We start from the raw sequence: 18,976 nt of genomic DNA, 5'->3' as shown, positions 1-18,976 counted from the left end.
TTATATTTAGTGGTTTGGTTGTAAAATTCCTGGAGCCGTGTAGCAAGCAAAACAGTATTGCAGTGGCAGATTCCATTTCTTTTTTCAAGTTTTTTTTTTTGTCTTCTTTTTTTTTTTTTTTTTTGTAAATCAAACGTCACAAAACAAATTTGTCCTAAGGGGAAACTAAGTTCACTCTCTTTTAAACAATTTATTTAAGCTCTGTACAATTAAAAAGGCCCTTTTTGAAGGCAGTTACAAGACAAAAGCAGCATGGAGTCTCGATGCATTACCCTGAGGCCCTGATCTGGTCTCTCCACCTGCACTCTCCAGGAAGTGAAGTCTTGCCAATCTTTCCACTGTTCAAGTTTTTATTGGTTTTAACTAAGCCTCCCCCCCCCCAAACGACTCACTCCATCACCCCCCCCCCCCCCCCCCCACCTCCTCCTAAGCATTGGAGAGTTTCAATAATTAAAAACCAAGCTTTACAATAGTCTCCTGGGGATATTTGAACATGGTGACGCACAAGGTTAAAATGACAGATTGTTTCAATGTCAAGAGGAAAAATAAATATGTTTATTTAAAAAATATTACCAAAATATTATATTTTTTTTTACTTATCATTATTAAAAAATAATAGGATTTTTATTTATTTTTCTGGCAGAAATGTCAAAGCAGATGATGGGATATGCCAGATAAAAAGTACAGTAGTTGTCAGGTGTCTGTGTTTTTTTTAACCTTCAAAAAGGTGGAATGGTTTCCTTTTTCTTTTCTTTTTTTTTTTTTTTATTTTAGCAAAATTTAATTTTTAACATTTTTTACCCAACAGCCCAGTCTTAAAAAAAAGAATGGAAATAATAATAATAACTTGGAACCAACAGTGTACTGAAGGAGGGAAATGCAGTGGCTGTTCTTATCATTAGCATAACAAATTGAACTCAGGTACTTCCTAGACTCTTTTCAAACAAAATGGAATAAAAAAAAAAAAAAAAGAGAAAAAAAAAAAAGTTTACCCCAGAGGCTGCTGGGATTACCACTGACTGTGACTTCCAAACAGCAATATGCTTTACCCTAATATACATTCATTTAGGAATAGGTGTTTAAGTCATATTGCCAATAAATATTAACGCTATAAAAAGCTCATTTTGTATAGAAAACAAACATAGAAAAAAAAATTCTATCCCCTTTATAGATCCAACATTTTCCTAACTGTACATTCTATAAACAACTGTACAAAAAAAAAAAAAAAAAAAAGTAGCTTATGTTTTTGAAAAAAAAAATGTTTTTTTTTTTTAAAATAATGACTTATTTTATTTTTTTTCCTTTTAATATGTTGTTATAAATATATTTTGCAAAATATATGATCATATGGTCAAAAAAAAAAAAATTTGCACATAAAAGACATAAATAAGGTCAAGATGATGGTTCATTTTCAAAGGAGTTCAGCAGATAACGAGCAGTCTGCCTTTGTTTTTGTTTTTTATTGTTTTTTTTTTTTTAGCGGCATCCACAACCCTCTACCACCATCTCCTGATAGTTTTTAAGGACCACTTTGTCGTACTCGTCCAAGTACAGCATGGAAATGGCGCTCAGTTCTGTCGGTACGCAGCAAGCTTTGGGGATGCTGGAGTTAACGGAGTTCACCAGAGTTTGCACAATGGCATGGTTGGTTGAGTTTAAGTGGTCAGCCAATGGAAACGGGCAATCGCCATGGCAATAAAAGGCTTGATATCCAGGAGGTGCCACAATCCAATCGTTCCAGCCAACATCGCTGAAATCCACGTACAACGTGTGCCTACGACAATTTTTATTTTTTTTACGGGCTCTCTGCGGTTTGGGACTTCGTTTTGACCTCCTGGTCAGTGCATGTCCCCTGCCGTCGTGGCTAAAGGAGATTAAAAGCGGCCTTACTTGAGACCAGTCTGAGTTCTCTTGAGGTAATAAGGAACGGCTAATCCGAACGTGCTTCCCCTGAAAATTTTTAGTCTGGTTGAGGTGGACCACCTCCACCGCAAGCCCGTGGTTTATGCCCTTGTCTTGGGTCCATCGCGCAATGGCCGGGCTTACGTCAAAACTTTCCCACCGCGTTACATTGTGGTGGATGAGCCTGGTGTCCAGTAGCCTAGTGATCAACTGTCCATTCCCCGTAAAAGGTTTCATGACTTCAAATATATTTATCCTATGGAATCCCTCCTCCCACGTAGGTCCGTGGTCTATCTGTTCTCTATACAGTCTGAGCTCAGCTGACGATATCACCTCGTTCTCTGGAATGCTGGTGAGATTGAAGAGAAAACGAATACTTGTGTTTCCTGTCGTGCCTGGAATGCTCTCCAAATGTTCTAACAAAGAAAAAAAGAGGAAAAATTAATATTTGACTCAGCGTGGTTTAAACAGATGTAGACGAAGTCTTCACACAAACCTCCTCTACTATTCTAACAAAGAATACAACATGACAAGATAAAGAGACCAAACGTTTCTCAATTTTCTGAGCAGATCTAAAGAGTTCCTCACTCTGAAAAATGCTGCTACTTATGCAAAAGAATACAACATGGCAAGATAAAAAAAAAGACTAAACGTTCCTCAACTTTTTGAAAAGATCTAAAGAGTTCCTCACTGTCTGTTACATATGCAAAAGTATACAATGTGACAAGATAAAGGGACGACGGTTCTACTTTTTTTTTTTTTTTTTTATCCCTTAACTTTTTATTACGTTTTCAAATACATAAACAGTATAAAAATATTGAATACAAAGATCTGTGAGAATTCCTCAACTTTTTGAACAGATCTAAAGATGTCACTCTTAAAATTCTGCTACTTATGCAAAAGTATATAACGTGGCAAGATAAAGGAACTAAACGTTCCTCAACTTTTTACAAAGATCTAAAGAGTTCCTCACTCTTAAAATTCTGCTACTTATGCAAAAGTATACAATATGACAAGATAAAGGAACTACCGTTCTTCAACTTTTTTGAGCAGAGCTAAAGATGTCCTCAAAAATGCTGCTACTTATGCAGAAGAATACAATATGGAAGGATAAAGAGACTATCCTTCCTCAACTTTTTGAAGAGCTCTAAAGATGCCCTAACTCTTAAAAATTCTGCTACTTGTGCGAAAGAATACAACATGGCAAGATAAATGGTCTACAGTTCCTCAACTTTATGAACAGTTCGAAAGAGTTTCTCACTCTTAAAATTTTGCTACTTATGCGAAAGAATACAACATGGCAAGATAAAGGAACTACCATTCCTCAACTTTTTGAAGAGATCTAAAGATGTCCTCTCTCTTAAAAATGCTGCTACTTATGCAAACCCTGCGAACTCTTAACAAGTTCAACCTTTCAGCCACTTGTGATCCAAAATTTGCAAGCTCCATCTACATAAATCAGTTGGCAGGCGAGATCACATACAAAGTTTCTTTCTGAATCTGAAGTGTATTGCTCGGGAGATCCAGCAATTTTTTGAAAGCATAGAGCATGCCTTGTTGATCATATTACAGAAGAGGGGGGGAAAGAAAAGCAAAATTCCAGTACTGCAAAGATGCCGTGGATTAATAAGTCAGATTTACCTTGGGAAAAAAACATCCGCAAGGAAACATTTGGATCGGATTACAAGGCTTCATTGAACAAATCTTACAAACACACGGTTGTGGCGTTAAATACACCGAGTGTACTTTAAGTATTAAAGCGAGTGGAAAAAACAGGGAGGTGCGCCTTTTTTTGCCTTTGATGAGACGGGAGCACATAACGCAGTTTATACAAGCTGAAAACTAACCTATGCACCGCGTGTAACATAAAGGGGCGAGATGTCTCTTTTTTAAAGGCTTTTCAAAGCAAGTTCAACGGGACAATCATAGGTTTGTTTAAGCCAAAAAAACAAACATTTGCATTTGTAATGTAACAAAGTTTGAATAATAAAAAATAAAAAACAAAATCTATAATAACATACTGACTAGGTGCATGCATCACGTGACTCGTGGTTGGAAAGCGGACCAATGGCTAAGTCCATGTTCCAGAACATGCTGAGGCAATTGCAAACGACAACTGCCCCACCTGTGATAGAACTACAGGACCAAGCATGTTACCACCGTAGGGTAGAAGCAAGGTTTAGAAACATGTTTCTGGGGCTCATGTGCATTCAATACCACTTTAGCAGGTTTTAAAGTCAACTTTACAAAGCCCCTAGCTACTGAGGAACTTCAACTGAAGCTGGCAGACCATGCTGCTGCTTCTAGTAATTCCAAGGCTGGAGTTCAACAAGATGTATACGACCAATTAACCAGAAGAACTTAGGTCTACACATTTACATATCTGCAGGCTGGAATTCAACAAGATGCATGGCAACCAACTAAAAAGAACTTGGGTCTACACCTTGATATATCTTCAGACTGGAATTCAACAAGATGCATATGATCAATTAACCAGAAGAACTTGGGTCTACACCTTGATATATCTTCAGACTGGAATTCAACAAGATGCATATGATCAATTAACCAGAAGAACTTGGGTCTACACCTTGATATATCTTCAGACTGGAATTCAACAAGATGCCTATGATCAATTAACCAGAAGAACTTGGGTCTACACCTTGATATATCTTCAGACTGGAATTCAATAAGATGCCTATGATCAATTAACCAGAAGAATTTGTCTACATCTTGATATATCTTAAAACTGGAAGATAGGTGCCAAACTGCCCACTGCAGGTGGTCCAATCCGTGATGGTTATTTTCTCGCACTGAGAAGCTTTTACATGGTTAACATTGGGCTGCTGCAACCTTTGCAAGATAGGAATGGACTCCCGCATTACCAACAGCCGATAATTCAACATATACAGTGATAAGAAGGGAGCAAGCAGCTGGGCGAGTCTATGAGGGATTGCAGGCTCGCATACCTAAATCCAGGTCAGGAATTAAGCAGTTGCTACATGCCTAATGTACAGGGGGGGGGAACGGACATTAACACGACTCTGCAAAGTACATGATGGAAATTAAGGGGGATGGTCAGTTAGTTGTTGAACGGTTCTACACAAACACAAGACAATGGAAGGTGTTACCGGGCATTACATGAGAATAGGTAAGAGCTCCAAGGATATTATTCCTCAACAGACAGACTGAAGACAAGGCACAATGCTCAAAGACTTTTATACACTAGGTGTATACAGGAGGTGGAGGTAGCTGGGGGGGGTTATTACTTTCCAACATAATGATGCTAAATGATTAAAGGGTTCTCTGAGGTGGCAAAGATATCTCACAACATAGATGATGAGTGCCTTATTATAGAGCTTTAGGTTTATAAAGTCATAAGATAAACGTCCACCACAATGAACCTCCAACCCTGATCCAGAGGAGACCCCGGTAGGGCTGAAATCACCATTCACAACACAAACAGGGGGCTGCGGCATTCCAGACAAGTTCTAAAACTTTTTTTTGTTTTTTTTTCGGAAGCCGAACCCACGCCTGACCCTCCTTCCCACTCCTCTGCAGGCACAACACAAGGTTCTTGGAGCACTTACCTTCATGGTGGAAGCTCCTCACAGTGTTGGCACGGCTGGTGGGTCTCTCGGGGTACTCCAAGCTGATCTCCTGCAATTCGTCCTCCTCCTCAGCCGACTGGAGCCGGTACAAGTCCCGCATGTAGTCGGGCACCACCACCTCCTTGCTGGGCTGCGGCCGTTTGCGGAGGCCAAACATCTGCAGCAGCGTCGCCTCGAAGTCCCGCAAGAGCTCATGGCTCTGGGCAGACCTCCTTCCGCCCGCTTGGCCCTGAATCTCGGCCACTTTCTTCTTCCCGGTCTCAGGAATCAGACTGGCATGGCTAGTGCCTCCTAGCAGGACTTGGCATAATAATATGACCATCAGCATTCGGTTACCACGAATCATGGTGTCTCTGGGATGCAGAACACAATACATGCAAATAAGTAGGAGGCTCATGGGGGGGGTTAAAAATTTAGAGCTAAAGTCAAAGAGGCTAGAGACGGAACAACAGGACAAGAGCGGCCCCAATCTACTCTGCGTGCCCAGGGGGGGTGGGGGGGGGGGTTGAGGAGGAGGGGGGGTGACTATCATGGTCTAACTTGTTTACTGGCAAATAGCTCATTATCAGATAGCCACTATCCCGACTAATCTGTGTGCTGTCTCTGGGCTATCTGCACAATTATCTCTGCCTGCAGAATTAACAGCCGGGATGGACGGACGGACGAGCTCAATGCCGTCACCGCTTCTAGGGTGTCCATGGCAAGCTCAACGCTGTCACCACATAGAGGGCACCCATGGCGACCTCAGTGCCATCACCACCTCCAGGGTGTCCATGGTGAGCTCAGTGCTGTCACCACGTCCAGGGCGTTCATGGTGCGTTCACGGGGCGCCCATGGCGAGCTCAGCGCCATCACCACTTCCAGGCGGTTGCACCCAAAAAAATAAATATTTTTCTGCAAATCTACAGGGTGCCATCCCTACACCGGTCCATCAGATGGGGACCCCCACCCCTGGGGTCTGCTTCCCTCCGTCACCCATCATATTGGTACACTGTCACCCATCAGATACCTGTAGAGGGGTCCTCACCCTACATCTGAGGGGTCCTCACCCTACATCTGAGGGGTCTTCACCCTACATCTGAGGGGTCCTCACCCTACATCTGGGGGGTCCTCACCCTACATCTGAGGGGTCCTCACCCTACATCTGGGGGGTCCTCACCCTACATCTGAGGGGTCCTCACCCTACATCTGGTGGGTCCTCACCCTACATCTGGGGGGTCCTCACCCTACATCTGAGGGGTCCTCACCCTACATTTGGGGGCCCCTCCTGCATGGATATAGATAGGGAAGGGGGGGAGATAATAAAGAGAAAAGTCTACTCACTGACAGAGAACAAGGCATAGAACTACAGTCCATGATTCTTGGCAGGCAATGAGGGACAAATGGGTGGAAAAGCTCGGGGGGGTCCTCAGGCTCTCCGCACATCGGATGGGATGGAGGGGAATGACTACACTGAGCGATCTCACTCCCAGCGCCCGCTTTTCTTCCAGCCCACCGAGCCGTCACGTGGGGAGCCCGAGGAGTCTGCCAATCACCGCCCGAGCCCATATATAAGACCCACGACGCCCCCTTCTGCCGGATCACAGCAACGACACTTCACCGGAGGGGAGGGGGAGAGGAGATCGGGGGGTGTGTGCGGGGATCGGGGGAGAGGAGATCGGGGGGTGTGTGCGGGGATCGGGGGAGAGGAGATCGGGGGGTGTGTGCGGGGATCGGGGGAGAGGAGATCGGGGGGTGTGTGCGGGGATCGGGGGAGAGGAGATCGGGGGGTGTGTGCGGGGATCGGGGGAGAGGAGATCGGGGGGTGTGTGCGGGGATCGGGGGAGAGGAGATCGGGGGGTGTGTGCGGGGATCGGGGGAGAGGAGATCGGGGGGTGTGTGCGGGGATCGGGGGAGAGGAGATCGGGGGGTGTGTGCGGGGATCGGGGGAGATCCGATATAGAATACAGAATATAATATATATATATATATATATATATATATATATATATATAGAACTCTGCCAGGGAGAAAGATACAAACTGATACAATATATATCTATCTATATATATCACACCATGTTTATTATTACCTATGAATATAATACAATGTATATCATCTCCCCACAATACATAGCCTGTCCACAGTTCATACCCTGTCCATAGTACATAGCCTGCCCACGGTAAATAACCAAGATGTCCATAGCCTTCCCACGCTAGATAGCCTGTCCACAGTTCATAGCCTGTCCACGGTACATAGCCTGTCCACGGTACATAGCCTGCCCATGGTACATAACCTGCCCACGGTACATAGCCTGTCCACGGTACATAACCTGCCCACGGTACATAGCCTGTCCACAGTACATAACCTGCCCACTGTACATAGCCTGTCCACGGTACATAGCCTTCCCACGGTACATAGCCTGTCCACGGTACATAGCCTGTCCACGGTACATAGCCTGTCCACGGTACATAGCCTTCCCACGGTACATAGCCTTCCCACGGTACATAACCTGTCCACAGTGCATACCCTGTCCATAGTACATAGCCTGCCCACAGTAAATAACCAAGATGTCCATAGCCTGTCCACAGTACATAGCCTGTCCACGGTACATAGTCTGTCCACGGTACATAGCCTGCCCATGGTACATAGCCTGTCCACGGTACATAACCTGCCCACGGTACATAGCCTTCCCATGGTACGTAGCCTGTCCACGGTACATAGCCTGCCCACCCTACATAGCCTTCCCACGGTACATAGCCTTCCCACGCTAGATAGCCTGTCCACGGTACATAGCCTGTCCACTGTACATATCCTGTCCACGGTACATAGCCTGTCCACTGTACATATCCTGTCCACAGTTCATAGCCTGTCCACGGTACATAGCCTGTCCACGGTACATAGCCTGTCCACGGTACATAACCTGCCCACGGTACATAGCCTGTCCACGGTACATAACCTGCCCACTGTACATAGCCTATCCACGGTACATAGCCTTCCCACGGTACATAGCCTGTCCACGGTACATAACCTGCCCACGGTACATAGCCTTCTCACTGTACATAGCCTTCCCACGGTACATAGCCTGTCCACGGTACATAGCCTGTCCACGGTACATAGCCTTCCCACGGTACATAGCCTTCCCATGGTACATAGCCTGTCCACAGTACATAGCCTGTCCACGGTACATAACCTGTCCACAGTGCATACCCTGTCCATAGTACATAGCCTGCCCACGGTAAATAACCAAGATGTCCATAGCCTGTCCACAGTACATAGCCTGTCCACGGTACATAGTCTGTCCACGGTACATAGCCTGCCCATGGTACATAGCCTGTCCACGGTACATAACCTGCCCACGGTACATAGCCTTCCCATGGTACGTAGCCTGTCCACGATACATAGCCTGCCCACCCTACATAGCCTTCCCACGGTACATAGCCTTCCCACGGTATATAGCCTGTCCACGGTACATAGCCAGTCCATGGTACATAGCCTGTCCACGGTACATAGCCAGTCCACAGTACATATCCTGCCCAGCGTACGTAGCCTGTCCACAATACGTAGCCTTCCCACGGTACATAACCTGTCCACAGTGCATACCCTGTCCATAGTACATAGCCTGCCCACGGTACATAGCCTGCCCACGGTACATAGCCTGCCCACGGTACATAGCCTACGCATAGTACATAGCCTGTCCACAGTACATAGCCTGCCCATGGTACATAGCCAGTCCACGGTACATAGCCTGTCCACGGTACATAGCCTGTCCACGGTACATAGCCTGTCCACGGTACATAGCCTGCCCATGGTACATAACCTGTCCACAGTACATAGCCTGCCCATGGTACATAGCCAGTCCACGGTACATAGCCTGCCCAGAATACATAGCCTGCCCAGAATACATAGCCTTTCCACGGTACAAAGCCTGTCCACTGTACATAACCTGCCCACGGTATATAGCCTGTCCATAGTACATAGCCTTCCCACAGTACATAGCCTTCCCACAGTACATAGCCTGCCCATGGTACATAACCTGCCCATGGTACATAACCTGCCCACGGTACATAGCCTTCCCACGGTACGTAGCCTGTCCACGGTACGTAGCCTGCCCACCCTACATAGCCTGTCCACGGTACATAGCCTGCCCACGGTACGTAGCCTGTCCACGGTACGTAGCCTTCCCACGGTACATAGCCTTCCCACGGTACATAGCCTGCCCACGGTACGTAGCCTGTCCACGGTACGTAGCCTTCCCACGGTACATAGCCTGCCCACGGTACATAGCCTACGCATAGTACATAGACAAGATGTCCATAGCCTGTCCACAGTACATAGCCTGTCCACGGTACATAGGATCAGATCCACTATTCATGCAGACACCTGTCCATAGGTAAAGAAGAATCATTCCCCGCCCACCATCAGTCAGAAGGTTTCTCTCTTATCATTTCATTACATTCTGAGCCGGGATAGGAGCCGGAAAACCAGGAAAAGGTTATCCTGAGGGGGGGAGGGGGGGCTTTCAGGCTCTGGTGATGGAAATCCAGCCCTGTGGATATAAAGCTCGGCTTATCACATTATGACAATAGGAAGGATTCATCAGCTGCATTAGCACTATAGGAATGCTAAACGGGCCTTTCATGCGCTGTTATTGGTTGTATCGCGGATTGAAAGGCCACTTTTGCACACCTTAAGTACTAATGCAGCTCAATGAGTGATGCCGATGTGTAAAGCTGTATGCGATGGCGGCCTCTGTACGGCAAGGAGGTCCATGGATGCCGCCATTGATTGATCTTCTAGAAATGTTCATCGCCTGGCTGTTCTGCTGACTCTCTGGCTGCAATAAGAGGCGTGCTGAGCGTTTCTATCTGCGCAGGACGGGTCATCCATTTTACAAAAAGTCCCACGCGTTACGCTGTACGTCCCGCCGGGCGGAGGACATAGACAAGAAAAAGCGTACGTTCACATCTGTGCATGCCGGGAAAGCACGCAAAAATCGCACACATTCCCAACACGCATAGAAGTGCGCTGCTCTTTAGCAGCCTTGTGGGCGGGGCCATTACCGGTACTCCCATGCATTTGCTAATGTGCACACAAAACTTCACCACGCGTTTCGGTGCGATTTTTAAAAAGGGTCAGGAGTGAGCTGCCTTACCAGCAACAAGCTGCCCACGGTACATAACCTGCCCACAGTACATAGCCTTCCATAGTTCATAGGCTTCCACGGTACATAGCTTGGCCACCGTACATAGCCTGCCCACAGTACATAGTCTGCCCACGGTACATAGCCTTCCCACAGTACATAGTCTGCCCACGGTACATAGTCTGCCCACAGTACATAGTCTGCCCACAGTACATAGTCTGCCCACAGTACATAGTCTGCCCACGGTACATAGTCTGCCCACAGTACATAGTCTGCCCATGGTACATAGCCTTCCCACGGTACATAGTCTGCCCACAGTACATAGTCTGCCCACGGTACATAGTCTGCCCACAGTACATAGTCTGCCCATGGTACATAGCCTTCCATAGTTCATAGGCTTCCATGGTACATAGCTTGGCCACCGTACGTAGCCTGCCCACGGTACATAGCCTGCCCACGGTACATAGCCTTCCCACGGTACATAGTCTGCCCATGGTACATAGCCTGTCCACAGTACATAGCCTTCCCACGGTACATAGCCTTCCATAGTTCATAGGCTTCCATGGTACATAGCTTGGCCACCATACGTAGCCTGCCCACGGTACATAGCCTGCCCACGGTACATAGCCTTCCACGGTACATAGCCTGTCCATGGTACATAGCCTTCCCACGGTACATAGCCTGTCCACAGTGCATAGCCTTCCACGGTACATAGCCTTCCCACGGTACATAGCCTGTCCACAGTACATAGCCTGCCCACGGTACATAGCCTGTCCACGGTACATAGCCTGTCCATGATACATAGCCTAGGCATAGTACATAGCCAAGATGTCCATAGCCAGTCCACGGTACATAGCCAGTCCACGGTACATAGCCTGCCCATGGTACACAACCTGTCCACAGTGCATAGCCTGCCCACGGTACATAGCCTACGCATAGAACATAGCCAAGATGTCCATAGCCTCTCCCTGGTACATAACCTGCCCATAATACATAGCCTTCCCACGGTATGTAGCTTGCCCACCGTATGTAGCCTGTCCACGGTATATAGCCTGTCCACAGTGCATAGCCTGTCCACAGTTCATAGCCTGTCCACGGTACATAGCCTGTCCACGGTATATAGCCTGTCCACAGTACATAGCCTGTCCATGGTACATAGCCTGTCCATGGTACATAGCCTGTCCATGGTACATAGCCTGTCCACGGTACATAGCCTGTCCACGGTACATAGCCTGTCCATGGTACATAGTCTGTCCACGGTACATAGGATCAGATTTACTATTCAGCAATGCAGACACCTGTCCATAGGTAAAGAAGAATCATTCCCCGCCCACCATCAGTCAGAATATTTCTCTCTTATCATTTCATTACATTCTGAGCCGGGATAGGAGCCGGAAAACCAGGAAAAGGTTATCCTGAGGGGGGGAGGGGGGGGCTTTCAGGCTCTGGTGATGGAAATCCAGCCCTGTGGATATAAAGCTCGGCTTATCACATTATGACAATAGGAAGGATTCATCAGCTGCATTAGCACTATAGGAATGCTAAACGGGCCTTTCATGCGCTGTTATTGGTTGTATCGCGGATTGAAAGGCCACTTTTATACACCTTAAGTACTAATGCAGCTCAATGAGTGATGCCGATGTGTAAAGCTGTATGCGATGGCGGCCTCTGTACGGCAAGGAGGCCCATGGATGCCGCCATTGATTGATCTTCTAGAAATGCTCATCGCCTGGCTGTTCTGCTGACTCTCTGGCTGCAATAAGAGGCGTGCTGAGCGTTTCTATCTGCGCAGGACGGGTCATCCATCTTACAAAAAGTCCCACGCGTTACGCTGTACGTCCCGCCGGGCGGAGGACATAGACAAGAAAAAGCGTACGTTCACATCTGTGCATGCCGGGAAAGCACGCAAAAATCGCACACATTCCCAACACGCATAGAAGTGCGCTGCTCTTTAGCAGCCTTGTGGGCGGGGCCATTACCGGCACTCCCATGCATTTGCTAATGTGCACACAAAACTTCACCACGCGTTTCGGTGCGATTTTTAAAAAGGGTCGGGAGTGAGCTGCCTTACCAACAACAAGCTGCCCACGGTACATAACCTGCCCACAGTACATAGCCTTCCATAGTTCATAGTCTGCCCACGGTACATAGCTTGGCCACCGTACATAGCCTGCCCACGGTACATAGTCTGCCCATGGTACATAGCCTGTCCACGGTATATAGCCTACCCATGATACGTAGCCTGTCCTCAGTGCATAGCCTACCCACGGTACATAGCCTTCCCACGGTACATAGCCTTCCACGGTACATAGCCTGCCCACGGTACATAGCCTTCCACGGTACATAGCCTGCCCACGGTACATAGCCTTCCCACGGTACATAGCCTTCCACGGTACATAGCCTGTCCACAGTGCATAGCCTTCCACGGTACATAGCCTTCCACGGTGCATAGCCTGTCCACGGTACATAGCCTTCCACGGTACATAGCCTACCCATGATACATAGCCTGTCCATGGTACATAGCCTTCCCACGGTACATAGCTTGCCCACGGTACACAACCTGTCCACAGTGCATAGCCTGTCCATAGTACATAGCCTGTCCACGGTACATAGCCTGTCCACGGTACATAGCCTGCCCACAGTACATAGCCTGCCCACGGTACATAGCCTGCCCACGGTACATAGCCTGCCCACGGTACATAGCCTGCCCACGGTACATAGCCTGTCCACAGTACATAGCCTACCCACGGTACATAGCCTGTCCACAGTACATAGCCTGCCCACGGTACATAGCCTGTCCACGGTACATAGCCTGTCCATGATACATAGCCTACGCATAGTACATAGCCAAGATGTCCATAGCCAGTCCACGGTACATAGCCAGTCCACGGTACATAGCCTGCCCATGGTACATAGCCTACGCATAGAACATAGCCAAGATGTCCATAGCCTCTCCCTGGTACATAACCTGCCCATAATACATAGCCTTCCCACGGTATGTAGCTTGCCCACAGTACATAGTCTGTCCACGGTACATAGGATCAGATTTACTATTCAGCAATGCAGACACCTGTCCATAGGTAAAGAAGAATCATTCCCCGCCCACCATCAGTCAGAATATTTCTCTCCTATCATTTCATTACATTCTGAGCCGGGATAGGAGCCAGAAAACCAGGAAAAGGTTATCCTGAGGGGGGGAGGGGGGGGCTTTCAGGCTCTGGTGATGGAAATCCAGCCCTGTGGATATAAAGCTCGGCTTATCACATTATGACAATAGGAAGGATTCATCAGCTGCATTAGCACTATAGGAATGCTAAACGGGCCTTTCATGCGCTGTTATTGGTTGTATCGCGGATTGAAAGGCCACTTTTGCACACCTTAAGTACTAATGCAGCTCAATGAGTGATGCCGATGTGTAAAGCTGTATGCGATGGCGGCCTCTGTACGGCAAGGAGGCCCATGGATGCCGCCATTGATTGATCTTCTAGAAATGCTCATCTCCTGGCTGCTCTGCTGCTGAGCGTTCCTATCTGCGCAGGACGGGTCATCCATTTTACAAAAAGTCCCACGCGCCACGCTGTACGTCCCGCCGGGCGGAGGACATATTCCAGAATTAGCGTACGTTCGTATCTGGGCGTGCCAGGAACGCACGCAAAAATTGCACACGCATAGAAGTGCGCTGCTCTTTAGCAGCCTTGTGGGTGGGGCCATTACTGTCACTCCAATGCATTTGCTAATGCGTGCACAAAACTTCACCACGCGTTTCGGTGCGATTTTTAGAAAGGGTCGGGGACTTCTTGTCCGCATTTCTTGTGCCTGGGACCGCCCATTGAAAGGAGCGAGCTGCCTTACCACCAACGAGTGGCGCGCAGGAATGCGCACATGCTCCCTCGCACCTGAATGGCGTGAACAGAGCCATGCATGGGTTACGTGAACCTGAAAATCTCTGGTTGTCACCCGCGATTCTGTCTGCAGAATTTTTATTTTTTACACCAAGGAATTATTTTTTAAATACTCACCCGGCGGCTGAGACTCCATTACAAGTCTAATGACCATTAGAAGAAACGCCCCCTATGGGGCGGCTTATGCATCGCAGGCACCTGTGATAAGAGGGATTAGGGACTGACATGATGATTGTTTACAAATCGGGGCCCCTGATTAGCCGCTCTGAACTGAATACAATATACAAGGAGCGAGATGTGATCATCGCAATCATTGGCCGCCGCAAATGCGCAATCTGTATCACTTCTTAAAGGGATGGGGGAGGGGACGAGGGTCTGTTCAGGCAAGCAGGGGGTTAATTGATCCAATTGTGGAGATGAGTGTGGAGGAGGGGCAGGGGAGTAGAAGATCGCCCCTCATTACCATCCCCCTGACACCCAGGGTCAGGATCCCAGAGCCAACCACGCATGCGGAAATCCAGCCAATCAGCGCTACCCTATGTGCAGTACTGAGGCCCCCCCTTACATCTGAGTCCCCATTGAAGTCCCCCTTACATCTGAGTCCCCATTGAGGTCCCCCTTACATCAGAGTCCCCATTGAGGTCCCCCTTACATCAGAGTTCCCATTGAAGTCCCCCTTACATCTGAGTCCCCATTGAGGTCCCCCTTACATCTGAGTCCCCATTGAAGTCCCCCTTACATTAGAGTCCCCATTGAATTCCCCCTTACATCTGAGTCCCCATTGAGGTCCCCCTTACATCTGAGTCCCCATTGAGGTCCCCGTTACATTAGAGTCCCCATTGAGGTCCCCCTTACATCAGAGTCCCCATTGAGGTCCCCGTTACATTAGAGTCCCCATTGAGGTCCCCCTTACATCAGAGTCCCCATTGAGGTCCCCCTTACATCAGAGTCCCCATTGAGGAGCCCCTTACATTAGAGTCCCCATTAAAGTCCCCCTTACATTAGAGTCCCCATTGAGGTCCCCCTTACATTAGAGTCCCCATTAAAGTCCCTCTTACATCAGAGTCCCCATTGAGGTCCCCCTTACATCAGAGTCCCCATTGAAGTCCCCCTTACATCTGAGTCCCCATTGAAGTCCCCCTTACATTAGAGTCCCCATTGAAGTCCCCCTTACATTAGAGTCCCCATTGAAGTCCCCCTTACATCTGAGTCCCCATTGAGGTCCCCCTTACATCTGAGTCCCCATTGAGGTCCCCCTTACATCTGAGTCCCCATTGAGGTCCCCCTTACATCTGAGTCCCCATTGAGGTCCCCCTTACATCAGAGTCCCCATTGAGGTCCCCCTTACATCAGAGTCCTCATTGAGGACCCCCTTACATTAGAGTCCCCATTAAAGTCCCCCTTACATTAGAGTCCCCATTGAGGTCCCCCTTACATTAGAGTCCCCATTAAAGTCCCTCTTACATCAGAGTCCCCATTGAGGTCCCCCTTACATTAGAGTCCCCATGGAGGTCCCCCTTACATTAGAGTCCCCATGGAGATCCCCCTTACATTAGAGTCCCCATGGAGGTCCCGCTTACATTAGAGTCCCCATTGAGGTCCCCCTTACATTAGAGTCCCCATGGAGGTCCCCCTTACATTAGAGTCCCCATTAATGTCCCCCTTACATCAGAGTCCCCATTAAAGCCCCCGTTACATTAGAGTCCCCATTAAAGTCCCCCTTCCACCAGAGTCCCATTAAAGTCCCCCTTACATCAGAGTCCCAATTAAAACCCCCTTAGTTCAGAGTCCCCATTAAAGTCCCCCTTACATGATAGTCCCCCTTACATCAGAGTCCCCATTGAGGTTCCCTCTTCATTAGAGTACCAATTAAAGTCCCCCTTACATCAGAGTCCCCATTGAGGTCCCCCTTACATCAGAGTCCCCATTAAAGTCCCCCTTAGATCAGAGTCCCCATTAAAGCCCCCTTAGCTCAGAGTACCCATTAAAGTCCCCCCTACATGATAGTCCACCTTTACATCATAATCCTCATTGGGGCCCCCCTTACATCAAAGTCCCCATCAAAGTCCCCCTTGACATCAGAGTCCCCATTAAGGTCCCCCTTACATCAGAGTCCCCATTAAAGTCCCCCTTACATCAGAGTCCCCATTGAGGTCCCCCTTATATCAGATTCCCCATTAAAGTCCCCCTTACATCAGAGTCCCCATTGTGGTCCCCTCTACATTAGAGTCCCCATTAAATTCCCCCTTACATCAGAGTCCCCATTAAAGCCCCCCTTACATCAGAGTCCCCATTAAAGTCCCCCTAACATCAGAGTCCCCATTAAGGTCCCCCTTACTTCAGAATCCCCACTAAAGTCCCCCTTACATGAGAGTCCCCCTTAAATCAGAATCCCCCTTACATGAGAGTCTCCGTCAGAGTCCCCTTTACAAGAAAGTCCCCATCAGAGTCCCTCCTTACATAACAGTCCCCATAACAGTCTCCCCTTAAATGAGGGTCCCTATCAGAGCCCCCCCCACAGCAGAATCTCAGTCAGAATCCCCTCCTTACATCAAGATACCTTCAAGACCCCCTTACATCAGAGTCCCCTTTACTTTAACGTTCCCCTTACATCAGAGTCCTCCCTTACACGAGAGTCCCCAACAGAGTCCCCCTTGCATCAAAGTCCCCTTTTATATGAGAATTCCCATCTGAGACCCTTCAGAGTCCTCCCTTATTTCAGAGTCCCCAGTAAAGTCCCCTCTTACAGCTGGGGGGGCCGGATAAAATCTTGCAGCGGGCCAGATACAGTTTGTCTATGGGGCCAGCTTGGGGCAAGCCAGCTTGGGTGGGCCAAATCTTACAGCTTGGAGCGGGCCAGATACAGTTTGTCTATGGGGCCAGCTTGGGTGGGCCAAATCTTACAGCTTGGAGCGGGCCAGATACAGTTTGTCTATGGGGCCAGTTCACACCCGCGCACACACCGCACTCCAAGGCTCCTTCCCTGGTTGTGCTGGATGGGGAAGGTGACACCAGGACCAGGAAGTGAGGTTTTATATACAGGAAGGGGGAGACCAGTAAACAGACATTCGCTGAACTTCCTCCCCTCTACCTGCTATGTCGGTCCCAGATCAGCCAATGGGCACACAGAGCCCAGGAAATGTTGCAATAGAATGGGCAGTGGGAGACGACACATGCAGGGGTTGTGTGTATAAACCCCCCGACCCCTACACTCCCCCAAATAAAAATATACACTAAAACCTAATGCACCAGGATGCCAACGTCTGAATCCAAGAGGTGTTAGTAGGGAGCTTATCCTACCAACCACAGCTTATCAAAATGTGGGCAAAGTCATTACTTGAGCCCAACTGGTCTGCATTCAGCAGCTCATCACAAAGACGAGGTCCCCTCCCCAGGAAAGGATATTCATCCTACTTGAGAAATCCAGTGTAATAGGTTAAAGAGAGCACCAAATGAATAATCCTTAGGGGTCCAAAATCTTTATTGTTCAACTAGTTACAAAAAAAAGGGGCAAAGAACATCCAATGCGTTTCGGGGCCCCACAATCCCCCTTCATCAGGGCTGTTTGAAATGGCAGGATGTTAAATAAAGCCCAAAGAACTCCTGCAGACAGAAGATGTTATGGACAGCAACCAGTTCTGGGGTTCACAGTAGACATGGCAAGCTTGCTACCCCGCCCCTCATGAAGGGGGGGATTGTGTAGCCGCTGAAACGCATTGGATGCCTTTTGCCCTGCTTGTTGGAACCAGCTGTAAATAAAGACTTTGGACCCCTAAGGATTTTTCCGATGGTGCTCTCTCTTTGACCTATTACACTTGGCCAACGTCTGACTGACATCTTGACTGCCTGGTAATTACAAGGCTGTGAAAGGCGTGTCTGTGGGGGAGGGGGATGTACACAGCAAGTGTGCGTGTTTATAGAGCAAGCATACTGCTGAATGACAGTAAAGCTGGCCATACACATGCCAACCGCAGATGGAAAAGCAGGTATGTGTCAATGGGTGTCTGAGGTTGTGCCCAATGCACGCTCTCAGAGCAGGGATTGAGCTGTCAAAAGCAGCTCCTGGTCTCTAGTAATGATCGGCAGGTGGCAGGATCGACTGCTGATCATGTGACCACTGTGACTGCCAATCACAATGTAGAGATTAAATGAATGAGAGCCGCACTCCAACTTCCACTCTTCCAAGTATTTTTATTCGATTATCAGCAGTAGATCTGCAATCATGATGTCTTCTCCCAAAAAATGCCACCTTCTTAATGCGTTTCACCATGAATGGCTTGGTCCCCACGAATGGCTCAGTCCCCACGAATGGCTCGGTCCCCACGAATGGCTCGGTCACTGCGAATGGCTTGGTCCCCACGAATGGCTCAGTCCCCACGAATGGCTCGGTCCCCACGAATGGCTTGGTCACAGCGAATGGCTCGGTCACCGCGAATGGCTTG

At 48.2% G+C, this 18,976-nt stretch overlaps 1 protein-coding gene across 1 annotated transcript; it reads right to left on the bottom strand.

The window, feature by feature from the left end:
* Positions 1-522: 522 nt before the first annotated feature.
* On the bottom strand, positions 523-6,999 carry BMP4 (bone morphogenetic protein 4). The gene is made up of 3 exons (XM_073610380.1): positions 6,834-6,999; positions 5,490-5,863; positions 523-2,318 (listed from the first exon to the last, which is right to left on the bottom strand). The coding sequence occupies exons 2-3, from the start codon at positions 5,854-5,856 to the stop codon at positions 1,477-1,479; spliced, it is 1,209 nt and encodes a 402-aa protein (XP_073466481.1). The 5' UTR covers positions 5,857-5,863; positions 6,834-6,999; the 3' UTR covers positions 523-1,476.
* Between the last annotated feature and the right edge of the window lie 11,977 nt (positions 7,000-18,976).

The sequence above is a fragment of the Aquarana catesbeiana genome, linkage group LG13, assembly GCF_042186555.1.
Source record: "Aquarana catesbeiana isolate 2022-GZ linkage group LG13, ASM4218655v1, whole genome shotgun sequence".
NCBI classification, from domain to species: Eukaryota; Metazoa; Chordata; class Amphibia; order Anura; family Ranidae; genus Aquarana; species Aquarana catesbeiana.
This window is presented reverse-complemented; position numbering and strand designations above follow the sequence as displayed.

Bases quoted from the DNA above. Each gene is read 5' to 3' on its own strand.
- BMP4 (XM_073610380.1), bottom strand. From the start codon at position 5,856: ATGATTCGTGGTAACCGAATGCTGATGGTCATATTATTATGCCAAGTC. The intron at 2,319-5,489 runs GTAAGTGCTCCA...TTTCTTTGTTAG, and splicing joins GAGGAGCTTCCACCATGAAG to AACATTTGGAGAGCATTCCA.